Source organism: Panicum hallii, chromosome 8 (assembly GCF_002211085.1).
Source record: "Panicum hallii strain FIL2 chromosome 8, PHallii_v3.1, whole genome shotgun sequence".
In the NCBI taxonomy this organism is placed as follows: Eukaryota; Viridiplantae; Streptophyta; class Magnoliopsida; order Poales; family Poaceae; genus Panicum; species Panicum hallii.
This window is the reverse complement of record NC_038049.1, coordinates 29,807,179-29,824,968: the sequence shown is the minus strand read 5'-3', so window position 1 is coordinate 29,824,968 and position 17,790 is coordinate 29,807,179. Positions and strand designations below refer to the sequence as shown.

General features: G+C 49.6%; 1 protein-coding gene across 1 annotated transcript in view; it reads right to left on the bottom strand.

Moving 5' to 3' along the window:
• The window catches only part of LOC112903717, a 38,576-nt gene extending 21,656 nt beyond the window's left edge, over positions 1-16,920 (bottom strand). Inside the window, exon 1 of the mRNA XM_025972941.1 lies at positions 16,479-16,920. Within this exon, the coding sequence (XP_025828726.1) occupies positions 16,479-16,920 (442 nt within the window). The remainder of the gene's footprint in view (positions 1-16,478) is intronic.
• Positions 16,921-17,790: the final 870 nt, after the last annotated feature.

Here is a 17,790-nt window from a genome sequence, read left to right as displayed (position 1 = left end):
CTCCCACAGGTCGGTGCGTGTGAACATAACAATAAGATCGAGTGGTGGAAATATACCCACTTGCCGGGCCGATCGGTTACTAGGCTTACCGCTTTACACCATTTCACGGCATGTGGCTAGTACTGTTCAATCGCTTAGCCACCACTACCAAACATTTCGGCCTTAAAACTTTTCATCGAAACAGACAGGGTAAACTTCTAGGTCATGATACAGCTCATGACCCTGTCCGTCATCCTTATAGTGGTTGCAGAAATGTAAACATGCAACTCCTATATCGCGCGAGTGACAGGAAATCACCCGACTTCTACCGGTCCTATTAGCGGAGCATCTATCCGATAAGGACTTGGGAGCATTACATGGGATTCCTAGGATTCATGCACCTAGGGTTTCACTTCAACTCCTAGACTTAATGCATAAGTATAGATAAATAAATATAGATTGCAGAGTAAATAAGTAGTGGGATATGTCCGGGGCTTGCCTTTACTGGTGGGTCTGAAGTCAGTAAGTCAACATCTTCCGAACTTTGGTTCGGGGCTTTCGATAAATTCTTGGTGACGTTCACTTGGTTTTCAGGAACATCCTTCGTAGACTCCGGGGAAATCTCGTAGGTACCGTTGCCGAAGTAGTCGTATCTACATGCAATGTAACATTCCATTCAAGCGTGCACACAAAACTATTTCATTTCACAGCAAAGTTGCAGTCCAGCACTCATATAACACACTATTTACGTAACAACCAAAAAGATCTGAACTAAACCTAGACAGAGCTTTAGGAGGACAACTAATTTGGATCGGCTACTTGTTGAAGATTACCACAGAGCCGATGGGAACAACATGGGTTTAGCCGATTGATGAGTGCATCGGGTTTCCAGACGATCGATGAAAGCATCGATTATTTTGGTAGAAGGATGATTCCTAAAACAGTTGTCTTAACTGAGATGTGCTTAAGTGTTATTCTAGGTAACTAAGTGTGGTTATATCGACTCGATTACGTCAACACAACAATTGAGTGACGTATAGCCGATTAGAGTGTGGTTAAGGGTATATGGCCGATAGATATATATAGCCGATCTCTTAGTCGATAAATCGACTGATAGGAGTACGTAGATAAGGAAGCGGAAACTAAGGATTGATCGGTCGTGTTTGACCGATATGGAAAAGCAACCAAAATCGGCTTGGGTCGGCTGATGGAAAGAACCCTAAGATTGTGGGTGTCTCTCCGATACATCGACTATGTGTAGTCGATGCAGGATAGATCAACAGATTTGTATCGGCAATAGTCGATACTAGAAAGGTAACAACCGTATTAGCTAACCAGCCGATGGTAGGAGTATCGACTGACAGCTGCTACACAGAAACATCCTAGATTCAAGGAAAGCGGATGCTTAGCAGCTGAACTGATAGTCAATGCTAAAGCATAGCCGCAAAGATGTTTTGACGAAGCAGCGGACACACAAGAACTAACGGGGATCCTTATACGACAAAGAACTTAAAGAAACAGTAATCAAGACGAGGATAATGTCTTGATGGTAGAGATATGAGCTCTAGGGTGATAGGATTAACTAACTGTCACATTTCTCCACTTAAAACATACACCCTATAATTTATCTTCTAACTGTAACACATGCATACAATATAAGGTACAAACAAGGTATTCATTCCCTAACATTTAACCTAGATCACACATCATAGACTTTCACTCAAGATCACAACATAAAACTTGTAGATTTTGACCTAGGGTTTCAAACAAAACTGATTTTGTACTTTTATGAACTTTTTACGAAAATCTATGAAATGTAGAAGGTCACTGATTTGAAATAAAGGAAGTTCTGGAAATCTTACAGAAGACACTCTAGAACTTTTTAAAACATAGCAATCAAGTCCCTGGTCCGGAAAAATAGATAACAGGAAGTTAACGGCGATATTCTGGCAAAGGAGTCGCCGGCATTAGAAAGATTCAAAGATTCAGGGCAGACCTTGGTTGTGGAGAAGAACAAACGGAAAGTGAATTCCCGTGGTGAATAGGATTAGCGAAGAGAAAAGCTCGACAATGACGAAACTCCGTGGATGACGAAGAGCAGCAGTTGCTGGATGTCATGGATCATGGGACGAGACGATGGAGCCGAATGGGTTCGCTATACCGACTTCCCCGCGAACCCTAGGGTTTTCTTGCTCACGGTTTGAACTTCTTCTGCCCACGCACATGCAATGCCCAAGCATGGCTGACCAAACACCTCTGCTCGCACAAGAAAAACCCCTCCTGGACCTGACTGCACCGCATCTCCTCCGGGCTCGTCACGCCCGACCACTGTCTTCGCTTCGCGGCTTCTCTTTCTGATTTGCCACGCCATACTCATACTTCCATCTTCGCGAGGACCGTGGCCTGCTTGCATTTGGGTCGTGCCTTCCGTTGCTCTCTTCTCGACGGCCTCTGATCAATGCGTTGTACATCACCGCAGTTGGCATCACTTCTCCCGCGGCCAGCATTTCGTCGAACACCTTTAACTGCATCTTTGACACTGCCACTCCTGCACCACCAAAGATCACCGTGGCGTAGTCAGGGTCGAAGCCACCGTGTTTCTGCATCTCGCGCAGAAACTTCGCTACGCGCCACTGGTTCTTGCGCAGGAGCTCGGCGACGTTTGCTTCAACCTTGCTGCACTGCTCCTGCGTTCTTGGTCCGCGTCACGTCTTGCTGCGGCCACCCACGCCAAACTACCGTCAGATACTCCACACACGGGGCCTCACTGTCCTCGTATTAGTCCACGCCAAACTGCCGCGCCAAAATTCCACCTGCACATTCCATCCGCGCGGGCGCGTCACCAGCTGCACCCACTTTAACTTCGCTCGCCATCAACTGAGCCGCGCGCCCTTGGCCGCGCCCATTCGCACGCCGTGGCCCGCACCGCCAGACCCGTTCCTACACCGCACCCGTGTGCATCCATGCCGCGCCATGCCAGTACATGTCGCCACCAGCTCGCTCGTCTCCGCGTTTCCACAATCTCGCACAGAAACACTTCACCGCAACTCCTCCTGCGCGCGCGCGTCTGCGCGCTTCAGCCCCTGCATCGCCTACTTCCACGCCCACACTCCACACCTGCTCATGTCACCAATTTGGCGCCTGTTCACGCCGCTCCTGCTCACTGGGCACGCCCGAGCCGCACGAGCCGCCTCAACGTCGCCCGCCGTGCACACCTGTTCAGGCGCCGCCTCCCTGCTGCACGCGCCCGGCCCGCTCCTCGCGCTGGTGCTCGCTGCCTGGCTCGCCCGCAGCCTCCCGAGCGCCCGCCGCCTGGGCCACACGTGCCGCGCGCCGCCCTGGCTCGGCGCCCGCCTGCCGCTCGGGGCCCCCGCGCTCGCCCGGCCCCGCCTCCTGCTCCGCGCCGAGCCGCCGCCTGCTCTGCGCTGCTGGCCCGCTGCTCCCGCACCGCGCCAGCCCGCGCAGCACCGCCCCGCCTACGTGGGCCGCCGCCAGCCTCCGCTCTCCTTCCGCGCGTCGCGCCAGCGCCTGCTGCCGCCCCGCCTGCGCGACGCCCGCGCGCGCGCGCGCCTGGGCCCGCTGCCGCGGCCCACCGGCCGAGCCGCCCGCTGCGGCTTCCGCCCCCAGCGCGCCCTCTGCTGCCCGCGCCAGGAGCCGCGCCTCCGCTCGCTCGCGCCGGCTCGCCTGCGCCGCGCCTGTGCCCACGCGGAGCCGCTCGCCCAGCGCGCTGCGCCGCGCCCTGCGCAGCGCCTCCGCGCCAAGCCGAACTGCCCGGCGCCTTGCGCCGCCCAGAGCCCGGGCCACCAGCTACCGAACCGTGTGGAGGTAGAGAAGGGGAGAGAGAGGAAAGGTAGCAAGGAGAGAAGGAGATGGCGGCCGGTGGGGAAAATAAATAACAGGAAGGGACACGCCAGGATAAGGAGACAGAGGAGGAGAAGGAGGAACAGTTTTCCCCAAGGACCTATGCGCAAATACAGAAAACTGCAGGGACCTGTTTGTAAAATAAAATTTCCCGTTGATTTAAAACCCAAATGAAGAAACGCCCAAAACGAAAGTTGTACAGTTTTTCAAACTCTACAATAATGTTTTAGGGCCCAAGTTCAAAAACTCAATATTTATATTTTTACATGTGAATCTTTGAACAAAAGTCGGATTTGAATTGCTTTTGTCCTTAAAGTGTAATTTTATAAAATTCAGGACTTAAATGCAAGCATTCATGACATGCCATAATGACGGGATAGAATCGTCATAATGATTGGATAGACATGTCATGATGACTTGCACTTTTACACTTTAGCCCTGAGTAAATTTGAAAGTTACTTTTGTAAATCAATATTTGCATAAAAGGACTTGTACTTTTATAAAATCACATAAATACCCTTATTTTTACCATTTTACCCAAAATTTTTATACATTTCAGCACACACATTTCAAATGAAACTTTTGGATATATATTTTTTTACAAGGGATAAGAAAAACATGTTTGCAAAACTACCCTTCACTTATTTTGAAATTACTTCCTATTCAAATACATTTTGCAAAAACAACCCTAGGTTTTTCTGTAATTACAAAAATACCCCTTTTTACTTGCACTCTAAATTTTCAAAAGCTTCACATAAACACACATAAGCTTTATACAAACAAACACATATTTCACACTAACAAAATATATGCCTAGCATTACAAATACATGAACTGTCACAGACACTCCCTCGAACGGGCCATTGGCTGACCTCGACACTGAGCCACTCACGTGTCACATTGAGCTCATGCTCAGTGCCAACCCCCCAGCGAGTGAAGTGGACTTGCTCCTGTTCTTGTTGCACAACGTCTTCTGGAGGAACCCCGCTATCCCCACCCTGCTCACCGCGCAGTCGATCCCTATTTGGCCTCACAAACGCCGCGAGCGTTTATGCCAGGGAGCTCCGGAGGGCCCTACCGCAGCCCCCGCCCATGATCGAGTTAGTGGGCATGACAGGGTACGGTCCTGCCTCATTCCACGATCTCTTCTCTGATGATGACCTCCTGAGTGAAGGGTCAAGCATCGGCGACCTGTCACCCCTTGGCTGTCCCGCATTGCAGGAATGCGCCATGGCGGACATACAGGGACAACAGACGATCCCGGTGGAGAGCGTGGATAAGATACCCCACCAGACCCGCGCGTGCAGGCCTTGGTTAACGCGCAGGCGCATAGGGTGAGGACTTACGCCAGCGGCGACAGCACCAGCCGCCACCCGGGTCGGTGCACCCCCTGGCACAACTCCGAGCCCAATGCTCGTAACATTGCGGGCGGCGCGCGGGCACGCGCCCGTCAAGTCCAATAGGCCATCGTCGCAGACGCCAACGCCCCCCCCCCCCCCGCAGTTTGCGCGGGCCGGGCAGAATGCGGGGGCGTCTATTTCTCACGTGTGTGAGTATAAGATAGGAGTTGTCGCTGAAGGACCTTCACCCCCCGCCGCCGGCCATCTCCCCATTCTCCAGGGCTCCTACCGCCGGATTCACCGCCCAGTGCCTGGCCCCGCACCCCACCCCACCCCGGTCCCTGGCCCACTAGTTGTCAAGCCACGGCCCCCGGCCGGTGGCATCCCCGCTGCCGACCGCCACCGCCCTACAACCTGCAACCGCTGCCGGTCTTCCCTGCTGCTCCCAACTCCCTTTCTAAGTCCGGCAGACATCACCTTCGCCGATAGCCCCCCTCCCCTAACCCGGCGGCCATCACCATCGCGAGCTCGAGAGGAAGAAGAAGAACAGTGCGTGCGGGCCCACCTACAACGACTTAATCCCTCTTCTGTGATGCCTCGGCCTCCAGTCGTGCACGTGAGAAATAGACTCAAGCAAGGAAGCCTAAGATAGTGGATGGCAAGCCTATGTTTGACCACCCCAAGACCGAAGCGGTGGCACAAAAAATGTACCAACTTACCGAGCTTCAGAAGCAAGAAAAGTTCAAAGCCAAGAGGAACAAGGATGTGCTTCGTACAACCATTAGGTCCAAAGAGCATGGAGGCCGCGTCAGAGGCATGTCCTCTAAGTTGTCCATCAGGGATGGGTTCTAGGAAGACCGGGCTAGCTACAGGAGGCATGACCGCTACAAGGACGAAATGAAAGCAGTGCCAGAGAAAGCACTAGAAGCTAAGTTTATAGAATTTTTCCTAGCACAAATGGTAGAGCAGCAGCAATCCAGGCTATTATGGATTAACCCGTCGCAAGAGGTGGGGCAACAATAGATGGTGACGATGCCCCCTCCGGTATTGGCCCAAGCGAATACGGCATGTGATCAGAGCAGTGTCACCTCTACCACAGCACATCCATACCCGGTAGATTGTATATCTGCTAGTACCCCCTGCTTGTTGCTCTATCCGTTTGGCAGAGCTGGGAAGACAAAGGAAGTAGCCAAGGCCCAGGTGGATTCTATTGGGGGTTTATTTGAGGGAAATCCGATCCCGCCCACTATATGCATGCATACAAGTGCAACATCTCCTCAAATCAAGCTATGAGGATCATGAGATAGACATCCCCACTGCAGATGGGAAGCATTGCTATCACACCTAGTTTGGAAGAGGTAACCGAATGCATCCCATATGTGCGCCAGGATCAAGTTCCGCACATATAGTAGATGTCACAAGTGTATACCCGAAACAATGCATTAACGAAATAGAGTATAATAGTACTTTATTACATGTCCAACAGTCTTAATCTGAAGCGAATAAATAAACATTAATAACTAGCAGCAGACTTCAAATTCACATGCAGATGACTAGGAGACATACGCCTAGTACTCTTCGAAATCTTCGGGGAACTCTGGACAATTATCTTGTGCTGAGCATCATTGGTTTTAGATAAAGCAAGCGTGAGTACACTTATGGTTGGTACTCAGCAAGTGCAGTAAATTATATGACATGCAAGTCTATAATCAAAGAAAAGCTGACATGGTTTGACTGCGATAAGTATTTTTAGTTGGTCAAGTTTTATTAAGCAAGCATTAACTAAGTGTAAGTATATACCAATCCCTTAAATAAATAAAACTAATAAGATAACAACAACATAAATAAATAAAGAACGTCGATTTAGATCATCTTTAAGTTCAATTATCATGTGAGTGTCCAAGCCACTCTTAACCGTGAGTACGGCTGATATATCAGTTTTCAATCTACAGAGGTTGTACACTTTACCCACAATTCATATTTCCCTTGATGCCCGGGTTTGCAAGGCCCTTAAACACTTCCAAGGTGAGTGGCAGGGATTCACTACGAGGCCTTTACAAAGATTTCCTAATTTGCAATGGTCCACTAAGGTTTTAGGCCGCAGTGGTCATAACCCTCCCTAATGAGGCGGTACCTTAGCCAAGGACCATACACAAAACCTTCAAGAGGACTGAGCTATACCCCATCAACGCACTCCCCTCTTGCCCTTTCGGTAAGACCATTACAAGCTAAAATTTCTAATTAATTAGTCAAGACCAGAGGCATATAGTATTATGGTTGCACTATTTTTCTAGGTGGTTCTCTATATTCCAATTAATGCAATAATCTTAATTATCACCACAAAAAGTATTCCAGAACATGAGTAAACCTGTGTAGCATGATGTTAGGTTATCCAACCAAAATCTAAGTAATAGCAACTAGCATAGTGAAGCGTCCCCCCATCAGGGAAGACTTAAAAGTGTTACTTTATTAGTCCCAGGAGGCTGATAACACTTTTATTATATCAGATGGTACATCACCGTTCAACTCTTCGCGGTAATGGGCAGTGAAGTGCCACTATCGCGAGGATTACAACTAAAACCCACACTACTACACTAGCTACGAAAAGTGAATCATCAGAGTCTTGCGCCATGCGGAGTTCCAACGGTGACCTCACCCACAGGCAAGACTGGGTGCAGGACGGGACCCTACTCGACATCCTCGGGGATGTAGTCGGGATCTTCCACTGTAAAAGTAAGAATGGGGTGAGTACGAACGTACTCAGCAAGTCCAATTACACCCACGGAGGGGGGGTATAACAGAATTTAATGCACAGGATAATCCAAGGATAAGGTTATGGTTCATTTGCGGAAAACTCGATTATATGCAGGGGTTCGTTTTAAAAATATTTTCAAAACAAGTTTTACAGTACCAAGGAGCACACGGTGTTGACCCACACAGATCCAAGTTTTAAACTGCTACCGGACTCCCCGTCCGCCGTAGCACACGGCACCACTGCCGGACACTTTCCAAACAACTCACACCAGCCCACCCATTCCCGGAGAGAAACACTAGTTATGTGACCACACCGTAACTTGCCCAATACCGTGGGCACGGCTATTCGAATAGATTTTTATCTCTGCAGAGGTGTGCAACTTTACCCACAGGTGGGGTACCACAGCACGAACACCTTAGTGCCGGTGCAGATCCCATCAAAGCCCTTACCCACCTTAGCTAGACCTGACTAGCCACCACGGGATCTATCAAGGGGTCATTCGACCTATCACCGAGGTTTAACCGGGGCATAAGTCACACAGAGCTTATCCCGTCTCCTTGATCTCCCGTTGCTCCCAGCTCTCCTGATGGCTATCAGACTAACTAGTGGGGTTAGGCTAAGCCGTTGCCCATACAACGGTCAAGTGGTTTGCACGACAGAAAGCTAGGTGAGACAACACATCAACTCGGTCCTTAGGGGTGACAAGATGGATATCTCCCTTCCTCGCTCAACCACACAGGTATGAGCACACCAACGGCAAATCACATAGAAATGCCATCCATCCCGTCTGACTTATCTTTCAAAACCACATTTTATCCCTTCCCACACGCACACACACTTTCTTTATAAAACCAGGTGGTCAAGGTATGGATATCGCAAACAAGGGTGGCTATCCTACCATGTTTTCAGTAAGCAAAACCATGCAATTTTATAAAACAGGCCACTGGGTTGTGTTTATAAAAACTAAGACAGAAACATGCATCAAAGGGCGGAGTTGAACTTGCCATCGTCAAGTCCTTGCGGAAGGTCCTGATCGAAGCACTGTCCTTCGAGCTCGGGGTCGCAGAACTAGTCCTCGTTCGCTTGGTCACGGTCGGGACCTTCCTCGTTCACTCCGTGTCCTATGACGCAAACAAACAGGCATACAATCAAGCGAACGAACTAAAAGCTTTTATCGTTAAGCTTGAAACGGAAATAATTTAGTTACGGAGGTAGGGGTAATATTTTTGGGTGGTTTCTTAATGGCATGGCTAGAACTATACTAGAAAGGGCGTGGTAAAGTTTCGGGTCGATCAGAGATCGTTTGGCGCATAAAATGACGAGTTAAATAGGGGTTCAGGGGTTAAACAGGAGTCCAGTGGCTTATTCGTGTTTATCCGGAGGAAGCAAGGACTTATCTGCGAATTCTAGAAATATTCAGGGTACGCTAAAGGGTGTCGAGTGTATTTAGGTTTGTGTATTGGAGGGTTCAATTTAAATTAATAGAAAGAGCGAGGCCTCTTTTGCAAAAAGGGAGTGAATAAAGGGGTGTTCATGGGAAGGGGGGGGGTTTGGGTAATACAGGGAAGGGGAGGGGGCTCTGGGCAAAAAGCCCTTTCTTCCTCCTCTCCCCCGCACAGAACAGAGGAGGGAGGCGGGGGCTTCTGCGCCGGCCATCCCCGGCGGCCTGGGGCGCGGCGGTGGCTCGGGATGGGGGAAAAAGGGAGAGGGAAGGGAGGGGATTCGATTCCTGGCCTCACCTCGGGCCGGGGCGGCGCGAGGAGGCGTGCCCACGGGAGCAGGGGCGGCGGCGCTGGGCGGCTCGGCGGGACGGCGCTGGAGCAAGGGAGGCGGGGGTCTGGGCGAGCGGCGGCGGTGGTGGGGTGCCGGGGATGCCCCTCGGCCCTATTTATAGGCGGCCGAGGCGGTGTGGAGGCGGGACCGCGCGGTGGCCGGTCTCCGGCTCGGCGGGCGCCATTGATGGCGTCTTGGCCGCTTGCGGCCATCGTGACGCGGTGGCGAGGGTCGAGGCGCCGCACGTGGGAGAGCGCTGTGCGGCCACAGTGGCGGGGGGGGGGGGGGCCGGGCGCGCGCGTGCGCGCACGGCGCGGTGCGGGCGACAGGCGGCGCGGCGCACGGCCACGCGTTGCGCGTGCTCGTGCGTCGTGGCGCGGCCGGGCAGAGCAGGCGCACGGCCGGCTAGTGCTCGGGCGCGCGGCAGGGGAAAGAGAGGAGAGGGAGAAGGGAGGAGGGGGGAGAAAAAGAAAGAAGGAAGGAAAAAGGAAAAAGGAGAGAAAGAAAGAAAGAAAGGAAAAGAGAGAGATTGGAAAAGAAATGGGAGAGAGAGAAAGGGAAAAGAAGAGGGGTGCGTCGGCGCCGATCGCGGCGACGACCGCGGTCGGTCGGCCACGTGCGTCATCCGCGCGCTGCGCGAGAAGGACAGCATCGCGCCGGCGCTGATTGCGGAAAAGCGGTTGCGTGTGAGTGGTGCGGGATGGGACGGCGGTCAGGCTCGCGTCGGCTGTTAGTGTGGCGGGGAAACGGAGAGGGTTAGGGCTAGGGTTTTGACGACGAATGGCTTTTAAACGAGGCACTCTAGCGCGTGATTTAATTTGGTGAATTTTCAGGGCGTCACACATAGCTACAACATAAATATAACAACCCAGATTTAATCAAGGAAATTCAATAGAAACTAGGCAGATCTTTAGTTTGGGATCCATCATATTCTAGACACATGCATGCATATAAAATAAATGTGTGTATTTATAATGTTATTGGCACTGGAGTATGATCAAGGACCACTTGCCTTCGTCAAAGAACTGCTGCTGCCCGGAACGTCTTCACAGCTCGGCTCTTGCGGACCCTCGAACTGCGCACCGTCTATCGTAACACACAAGTACATACAAGCAAACAAATATAATAAATAAGAAATAGTACGCCAAACAATTTAAATAGAGCAAAATAATATTATAAACCTACTATATATGTTGTAAGGATCGCTTGAGCGCAAGAATCGATGAGAACGGAGTTAAAACGGAGAAGTTATAGCTAAAATATGATTGTAGGGGCCTATTTGTAGTGTTTTTGAAACTAAAAGGGCTCTGACTGAAGAAACCGAGGGTTAGATCATAATTAAACCTTAGATCTAGGGTTTGGATTGCAAAACAGTAGGGTTTAGGACTGCGGGTTCTATTTTTGGAAAAGATAGGTGCCTAAACTGAAGAAAAAGGATCTATTCGTAAATACTTTTGAACTACCGTGGACTGTCAGTTGATTTCTATGAAACTTAGGGGCTAAAGTGCAAAACTAGCTTGGGTTGACCGGTATCTTGTTCTATTGACTCGGGTTAGATCTAATCTAACCCGTTGGATCTGGATCTAACGGTTAGGGGCGGCTGGAGGCGCGGAGCGGCGGCGCGGGGCGCTAGCAGCGAGGGGGAGCAGCGGCGAACTGCGGCGGCTCACCGGGGTAAATGCGTAAATGCATTTTCGAGCATGGATTCGACTCGGGTTTGGACAGGGAGAACGAGAACAAGATGGGGAACGCATTTGTGGAGTTAAGACGAAGCGCCGGTGACCGAGGAAGGCGCACGACGGCGGCGTGCGGCACGGCGGTGACGGCGAGGTCACGTGAGTGCTAGAAGGCAGGGAAGAGGGGAAAAAAGAGAGGCCGGTGAGGATCGTTACCCCATGACGGAGCTTCTACGGTGGCTAGCGGAGTGGAAGAAGCAGCGAAGTGGCGGCGTGGCGAGCGGCCGAGACACGGCGGCAATTGCGATGGTGGAAGCTTCAGGTGCTAGGGTTTCTCGGGCGGGAGGCGGCTGCGGCTTGGGGGAAAGTTAGGGCACGGGCGGCTACTTAAATAGGGCAACCCACGAGGCCTTGGCATGCGGGCTCGGAGCCCCTCACGGCGCGGAACGGCGTCGGGTGCCTGGCCGGACTCGGACTCAAGTCCGAGCCTAGCTCGGGGAACAAGACGGCTCCGATAGGTGGGGCCCGTCTGTCAGCGAGCGGAGGAGGAGAAGGAGAGAAGGGCTGGCACGCGCAGCGGACTGAGCCGGGGAAAAGAAAAGGAGATTGGGCCGCTGGGCCATGCGGAGGGGATGAGAGAAAGAAAAGAGAAGGTTGCTGGTGGGTTGCCATGCCGGGGAGAGGGGGAGATAGGCCGGACTGGTGCGGGAGGAAAGGAAGGAAAAGAGAAGGCCAGCTGGGCTAGGCTGCAAAGAAGAAAAGAAAGAAAAAAAGAGAAAAAGAAGATAGGCCGGGCCCAACAAGAATAAGTGGGAGAAAACGAAATGCTTTTGAATTCATTTGAATTTGAAATTTAAATTCAAATGGAAGACAAACAATAAAACAATGCAATGCAGCATGAATTGCACAAAACCTATATTTCTTTATATTTTTTATGGTTAAGTAAATTACTGTTAATTCACGGTAAATCCTCTAAAATTAAAATAATTGAATAAAACCTTATGGATCCTAAAAAGATTCTAGAAAAATTTATTTAGGTTTCTAAATTAAAAATTAGGGTGTTACAAAACCTCCCCCCCTTTAAAAGGAATCTCGTCCTCGAGATTCGGCTGGGCTAGCAAAGAGTTAGGGAAATTCTGCCTCTAACTCGTCCTCTCGTTCCCAAGTAGTCTCATCCTCGGCATGGTGACTCCACTGAACCCTACACATCCGTATCCTCTTACTCCAGGTGATTCTCTCTGCTGTGTCCAGGATTTTGACCGGGTGCTCCGTGTAAGTCAAATCATCCTGGACAATCAACTCCTCCAGTGGCAACTGTTCCTCTGGTACCCTCAAACACTTCTTCAACTGTGATATGTGGAACACGTTGTGCACGTCTGACAGTCGTGCAGGTAGCTCTAGCTGGTAAGCTAGCTTGCCTTTCCATTCCAAGATCCTGAACGGGCCAATGTAACGAGGTGACAACTTTCCTTTGACCTTGAATCTGCGCAAACATCTGAAAGGTGACACTTTCAGATACATATAATCTCCTTCCTCAAAAGTCAACTCTCGTCGTCGAGTATCTGCATAACTTTTCTGCCTCGACTGAGCCACTTTCAAATTCTCACGGACAACCTGTACCTGTCTTTCGGTCTCTTTAATGATCTCTGGCCCGAACAACTGACTTTCACCTGTCTCACTCCAATATAACGGAGTTCTGCACTTCCTGCCATACAATGCCTCAAACGGTGCCATCTTCAAACTGTTGTTGTAGGAGAACTCTGCGAACGGCAAACTCTTATCCCAACTGCCTCCATATTTTAGGGCACAAGCCCTAAGCATATCCTCCAACACCTGGTTGGTCCTTTCTGTCTGCCCATCAGTTTGCGGATGATAAGCGGAGCTGAAATTCAACTTCATGTCCATCGACTTATGCAACTTTTGCCACAACCGAGATGTGAACTGAGTACCTCTATCTGACACTATCTTCTTAGGTACCCCATGCAAACACACAATTCGGAAGATATATAACTCCGCTAATCGTGCTCCTGTGTAGGTAGTCTTCACCGGTATTGAGTGAGCTACTTTGGTCAAACGATCCAATATGACCAATATGGAATCATAACCATCTCGTGTGCGTGGCAATCCCATGATGAAATCCATACCAATTTCTTCCCATTTCCATTCTGGCACCTTCAATGGCTATAACAAACCGGCTGGTCTCTGATGTTCTGCCTTGACCCTCTGACACACATAGCTGCAACATCACGCTTCATGCCATACCACCAATATCTCTCCTTCAGATCTTGATACATATTGGTATTGCTCGGATGGATAGAATAAGCTGAGTCATGAGCTTCTTGTAAGATTCTCTCATGAAGATGATCCACATCGGGCACACATATCCTCTTTCGGAACCACACCGTTCCATGTTCGTCTTCTGTGAAGTTAGGTGCCTTGCCTGCTTCTATCATCTCCTTTATCTTCTGTATCTTAGGATCCTCAAGCTGACCCTTCCGCATCTCTTGCTCGAGGGTCGGCTCTACCTCTGTAGTGATTCCTTTCGTATGAGAAATGAACCCAAGATTGAGCCGTTCAAACTCTTTATACAACTCCCGAGGCATCTGGCTAACCATTGCCGCGTTCATGTAGCTCTTGTGACTCAAAGCATCGGCAACCACATTTGCCTTCCCTAGATGATAGAGTATCTCTAGGTCATAATCCTTTATGAGATCTAACCACCTTCGCTATCCTAGGTTGAGGTCATTCTGAGTGAAAATATACTTCAGACTCTTGTGATCGGTATATATTTGACATCTGTGACCCAATAAATAGTGCCTCCATATCTTCAGAGCATGTATCACTGCTGCTAATTCCAAGTCGTGTGTAGGATAGTTCTGCTCATGCTTCCTCAACTGATGGGACGCATATGCAATCACGTGTCCCTCTTGCATTAATACACAATGAAGACCTTGTTTGGAAGCATCATAGTAGATATTGAAACTCTTGTGAATATCAGGCATAGCCAATACGGACGCGGTAGTCCACCTTTTTGTCAACTCATCAAAGCTGTTCTGACATGCCTCTGACCATATAAACTTCTTGTATTTCTCTAGTAGTGATGTAAGGGGTTTCACTATCTTAGAGAAGCCTTCTATAAATCTCCTGTAATATTCTGCGAGTCCTAAGAAACTCCGGATCTCTAACACTATCATCGGCGGTTCCTAATTCGACACATCTATAACCTTTCCTGGATCCACTGCAATACCTCCACCTGTGATAACATGGCCAAGGAACGAGACCTCCTTCAACCAGAATTCACACTTGCTAAACTTGGCATACAACTGATTGTCTCTGAGTTTCTGCAGAACAAACCTCAAATGTCCCTCGTGTTCCTCCTCATTCCTGGAGTACACCAAAATATCATCAATGAATACCACCATGAACTTGTCAAGATACTCCATGAACACTTTATTCACCAGATACATGAAGTAGGCTGAAGCATTAGTCAACCCAAATGACATGACCGTGTATTCATATAGCCCGTATCTGGTAGTGAAAGCTGTCTTGGCAATATCTGAGGGTCGTATCCTCACTGATGATACCCTAACCTCAAATCAATCTTGGAGAATACCTTGGCTTCCTTCAACTGATCAAACAGGTCCTCTATACGAGGCAGTGGATACTTGTTCTTGATGGTGACCTCATTCAAAGCTCTATAATCAACCACATCCTCTGTGTACCATCTTTCTTTTTAACGAATATCACGGGTGCTCCCCAAGGTGAAGAACTAGGACGAATGAACTGTTTATCTAACAATTCTTTTAGTTGTTTCTTAAGTTCTTCTAGTTCACCAACTGACATTCTATATGGCCTTTTAGCAATAGGTGCAGTACCAGGTAAAAGATCTATGATGAACTCAATGTCGTGTTCAGGTGGCATACCTGGCAAATCATCGGTGAAGATGTCCGGGTACTCACGGACAATCCTGATGTCCTCATTCGAATCTGCCTTCAACTGATTCACTGCACAGTCTGCTGCCGATGGAAGTGTTGCAACGAACTCAAACCGTTCACCTTCAGAGCTAGTGAGAACCACAGATCGCTTGGAATAGTGAATGACTGCGTCATACTTCGTCAACCATCCCATTCCAAGAATGATATCAATACCAGTGGACTGCAAGACTATTGGATTTGCATAGAATTCCCTTCCCATAATCTGTATTTTTACCGCAAGACACCAATACATAGCCCTCATATTTCCCCCCAGGTGAATTTACTAGCATGGAACTAGGCATGGTGCATAGGGGAATGGAGTACTTAGCAACGTACTTAGCAGAGATGAATGTATGTGATGCTCCGGAATCAAATAAGACTGATGCAGGGGCTGAGTTGACAAGAAAAATACCGATCACAACGTCCTAAGCCTCCTGAGAGGTCTCCGCGGACACATGATTCACACGCCCGCGGACAAAGTTCTGCTGACCCTTATTGTTCTGCGTAGGCATTTGGTTATTGTTCCTGGGCTGTTGCTGCTGTGGAGTCTGCCTCTGTTCACTATTGTTGAACTGGCCTGGAGTGTTCTGGGCATTTCCCTTGGGACAACGGTTAGCATAGTATTCCGCTTCACCACATCGGAAGCACGTGGTAGCACTAGTGGAAACAGAGGTATTGTTCCTCATAGGTGTCCCAGTAGGGGTGCCCTGGCGATTCTGCGGAAAGTTGGGACGTTGCGCTGACTGAACGGCACGCTAAGCTTGCTGCTGCTGCTGAACCTGTTGGTTTGGGCGCTGGTACTGATTCTGCCCATAGTTGACATTCTGTTCTCCTGGGCGGAAGGGTGTTCCTTGTGGGGGCGTGAAACGAGGATGGGAGTTGCTGCTGAACTGCCCTAACAACTCAAACTTTCTCTTCTGCTAGCCCATCTCCTTACGAGCAAGCTCCACCATGATGGCATTGTCCACCATCTTCTGAAAATTCTCGAAAGTGTGCACCATCAACTGATACTTGATAGGACCAATCAGACCATCCCTGAAGTGATCCTGCTTCTCTGCATCATCTGCTACATCGGTTGGAGCGTAGCGAGACAATTGGATGAAGTTGTCTCGGTACTCACTCACAGACATTGATCCCTGTTTTAGTGCAAGGAACTCTTGCTTCTTGAGCTTCATCAGACCCTTGGGTATGTGGTGCTCCCTAAATTTGTTCCTGAGCTCCTGCCAGGTGATGGTGTTGGGAGTGTCATGGGCTACGGTGTAAGCATCCCACCAATCTGCAGCAGTCCCTTCCAATTTGCCTGAAGCATAAAGGACCTTCTCCCTATCAGTACATTGGATGATGTTCAGCGTCTTCTCCACCATCTTGATCCAGTCAGCGGCGTGCAGAGGATCAGATGAGTGAGAGAATGAGGGAGGTTTGTGGCTCACGAACTCCCTGTGCCTGTCTCTTGATGCTAGTGGTGGAGGTGGTGGAGCTTGGTTCATCTGAGCCTGCATATTGGCGATAGTATTCGCCATGTTGGTAAGCAGCTGATTCTGGGTGGCAAGAAACTGCTCCATTCCTGCAGGTGGCGCCTGGTGCTGTTGACTTTGTTGAGGATCGGGGTTGGTATTGTTGCTCGTTTCCTGTCGTGGCACTGCAGGCTGATCAACTCCTGACCCGGACCTGGTGTTCACCATCTGATCGGTTAGAAAAATGAGACTTATGAAATTAATCTTGAAAAAAGGGTTGGAGTAAGGATAAGATAAAGATAGTAAAGAAGATAGACAACCCCAAGCTTTACTAAACTATCTATGTTTACTATAAACTTGATATAATTGTGATCATCACTCCACAATTTATCGCAATCATTACAAAGATCCAAATCATATTGTTCTCACAAAACCAAGCACACTTGCACAGTAACCTAAATTAAACACACTATAAAGACCGTTCGAACTAGCGATTACAAAAGACTCATAGAAAAACTTCTATCTTAGAAATGCTCCTATCTTAACTCCTAGATCAATCCTCTCTAACAATAGCAGGTGCGGTAGCCGGGATCTCCGTAGTGGACGCGCTTGCGAGGAGGTGACTCTGGCAGGTACTCAATGGACTCGTCGCTGTCGTACTCCAGGGGTAGCTCTGGATCTCCCTTCAGCCGAGCTTCCAGAATTGCCTTCTCCCTGATGGTCTTTATCAGCTTTCTCTTGACCTCCTGGATCTCTGCTCCGACAGTATCCAAGTCCGTGCTGAGAGCAGTGACCAACTCCTGCGTAGTGTCCATGAGCAGGCTTCCTTCCCCAGGGGGCGGGACAGGAATCTGCGCATAGGTGGCTCCCCTCTTGCACCGTGGAAACAGCTGAACTCAGTGCCCTGAAGTTCATCCCTATATGCGTGGCAGAGATAGTAGAGCGCTCTCCTGGCGGCTTCACTAGTCCTTGCATCCA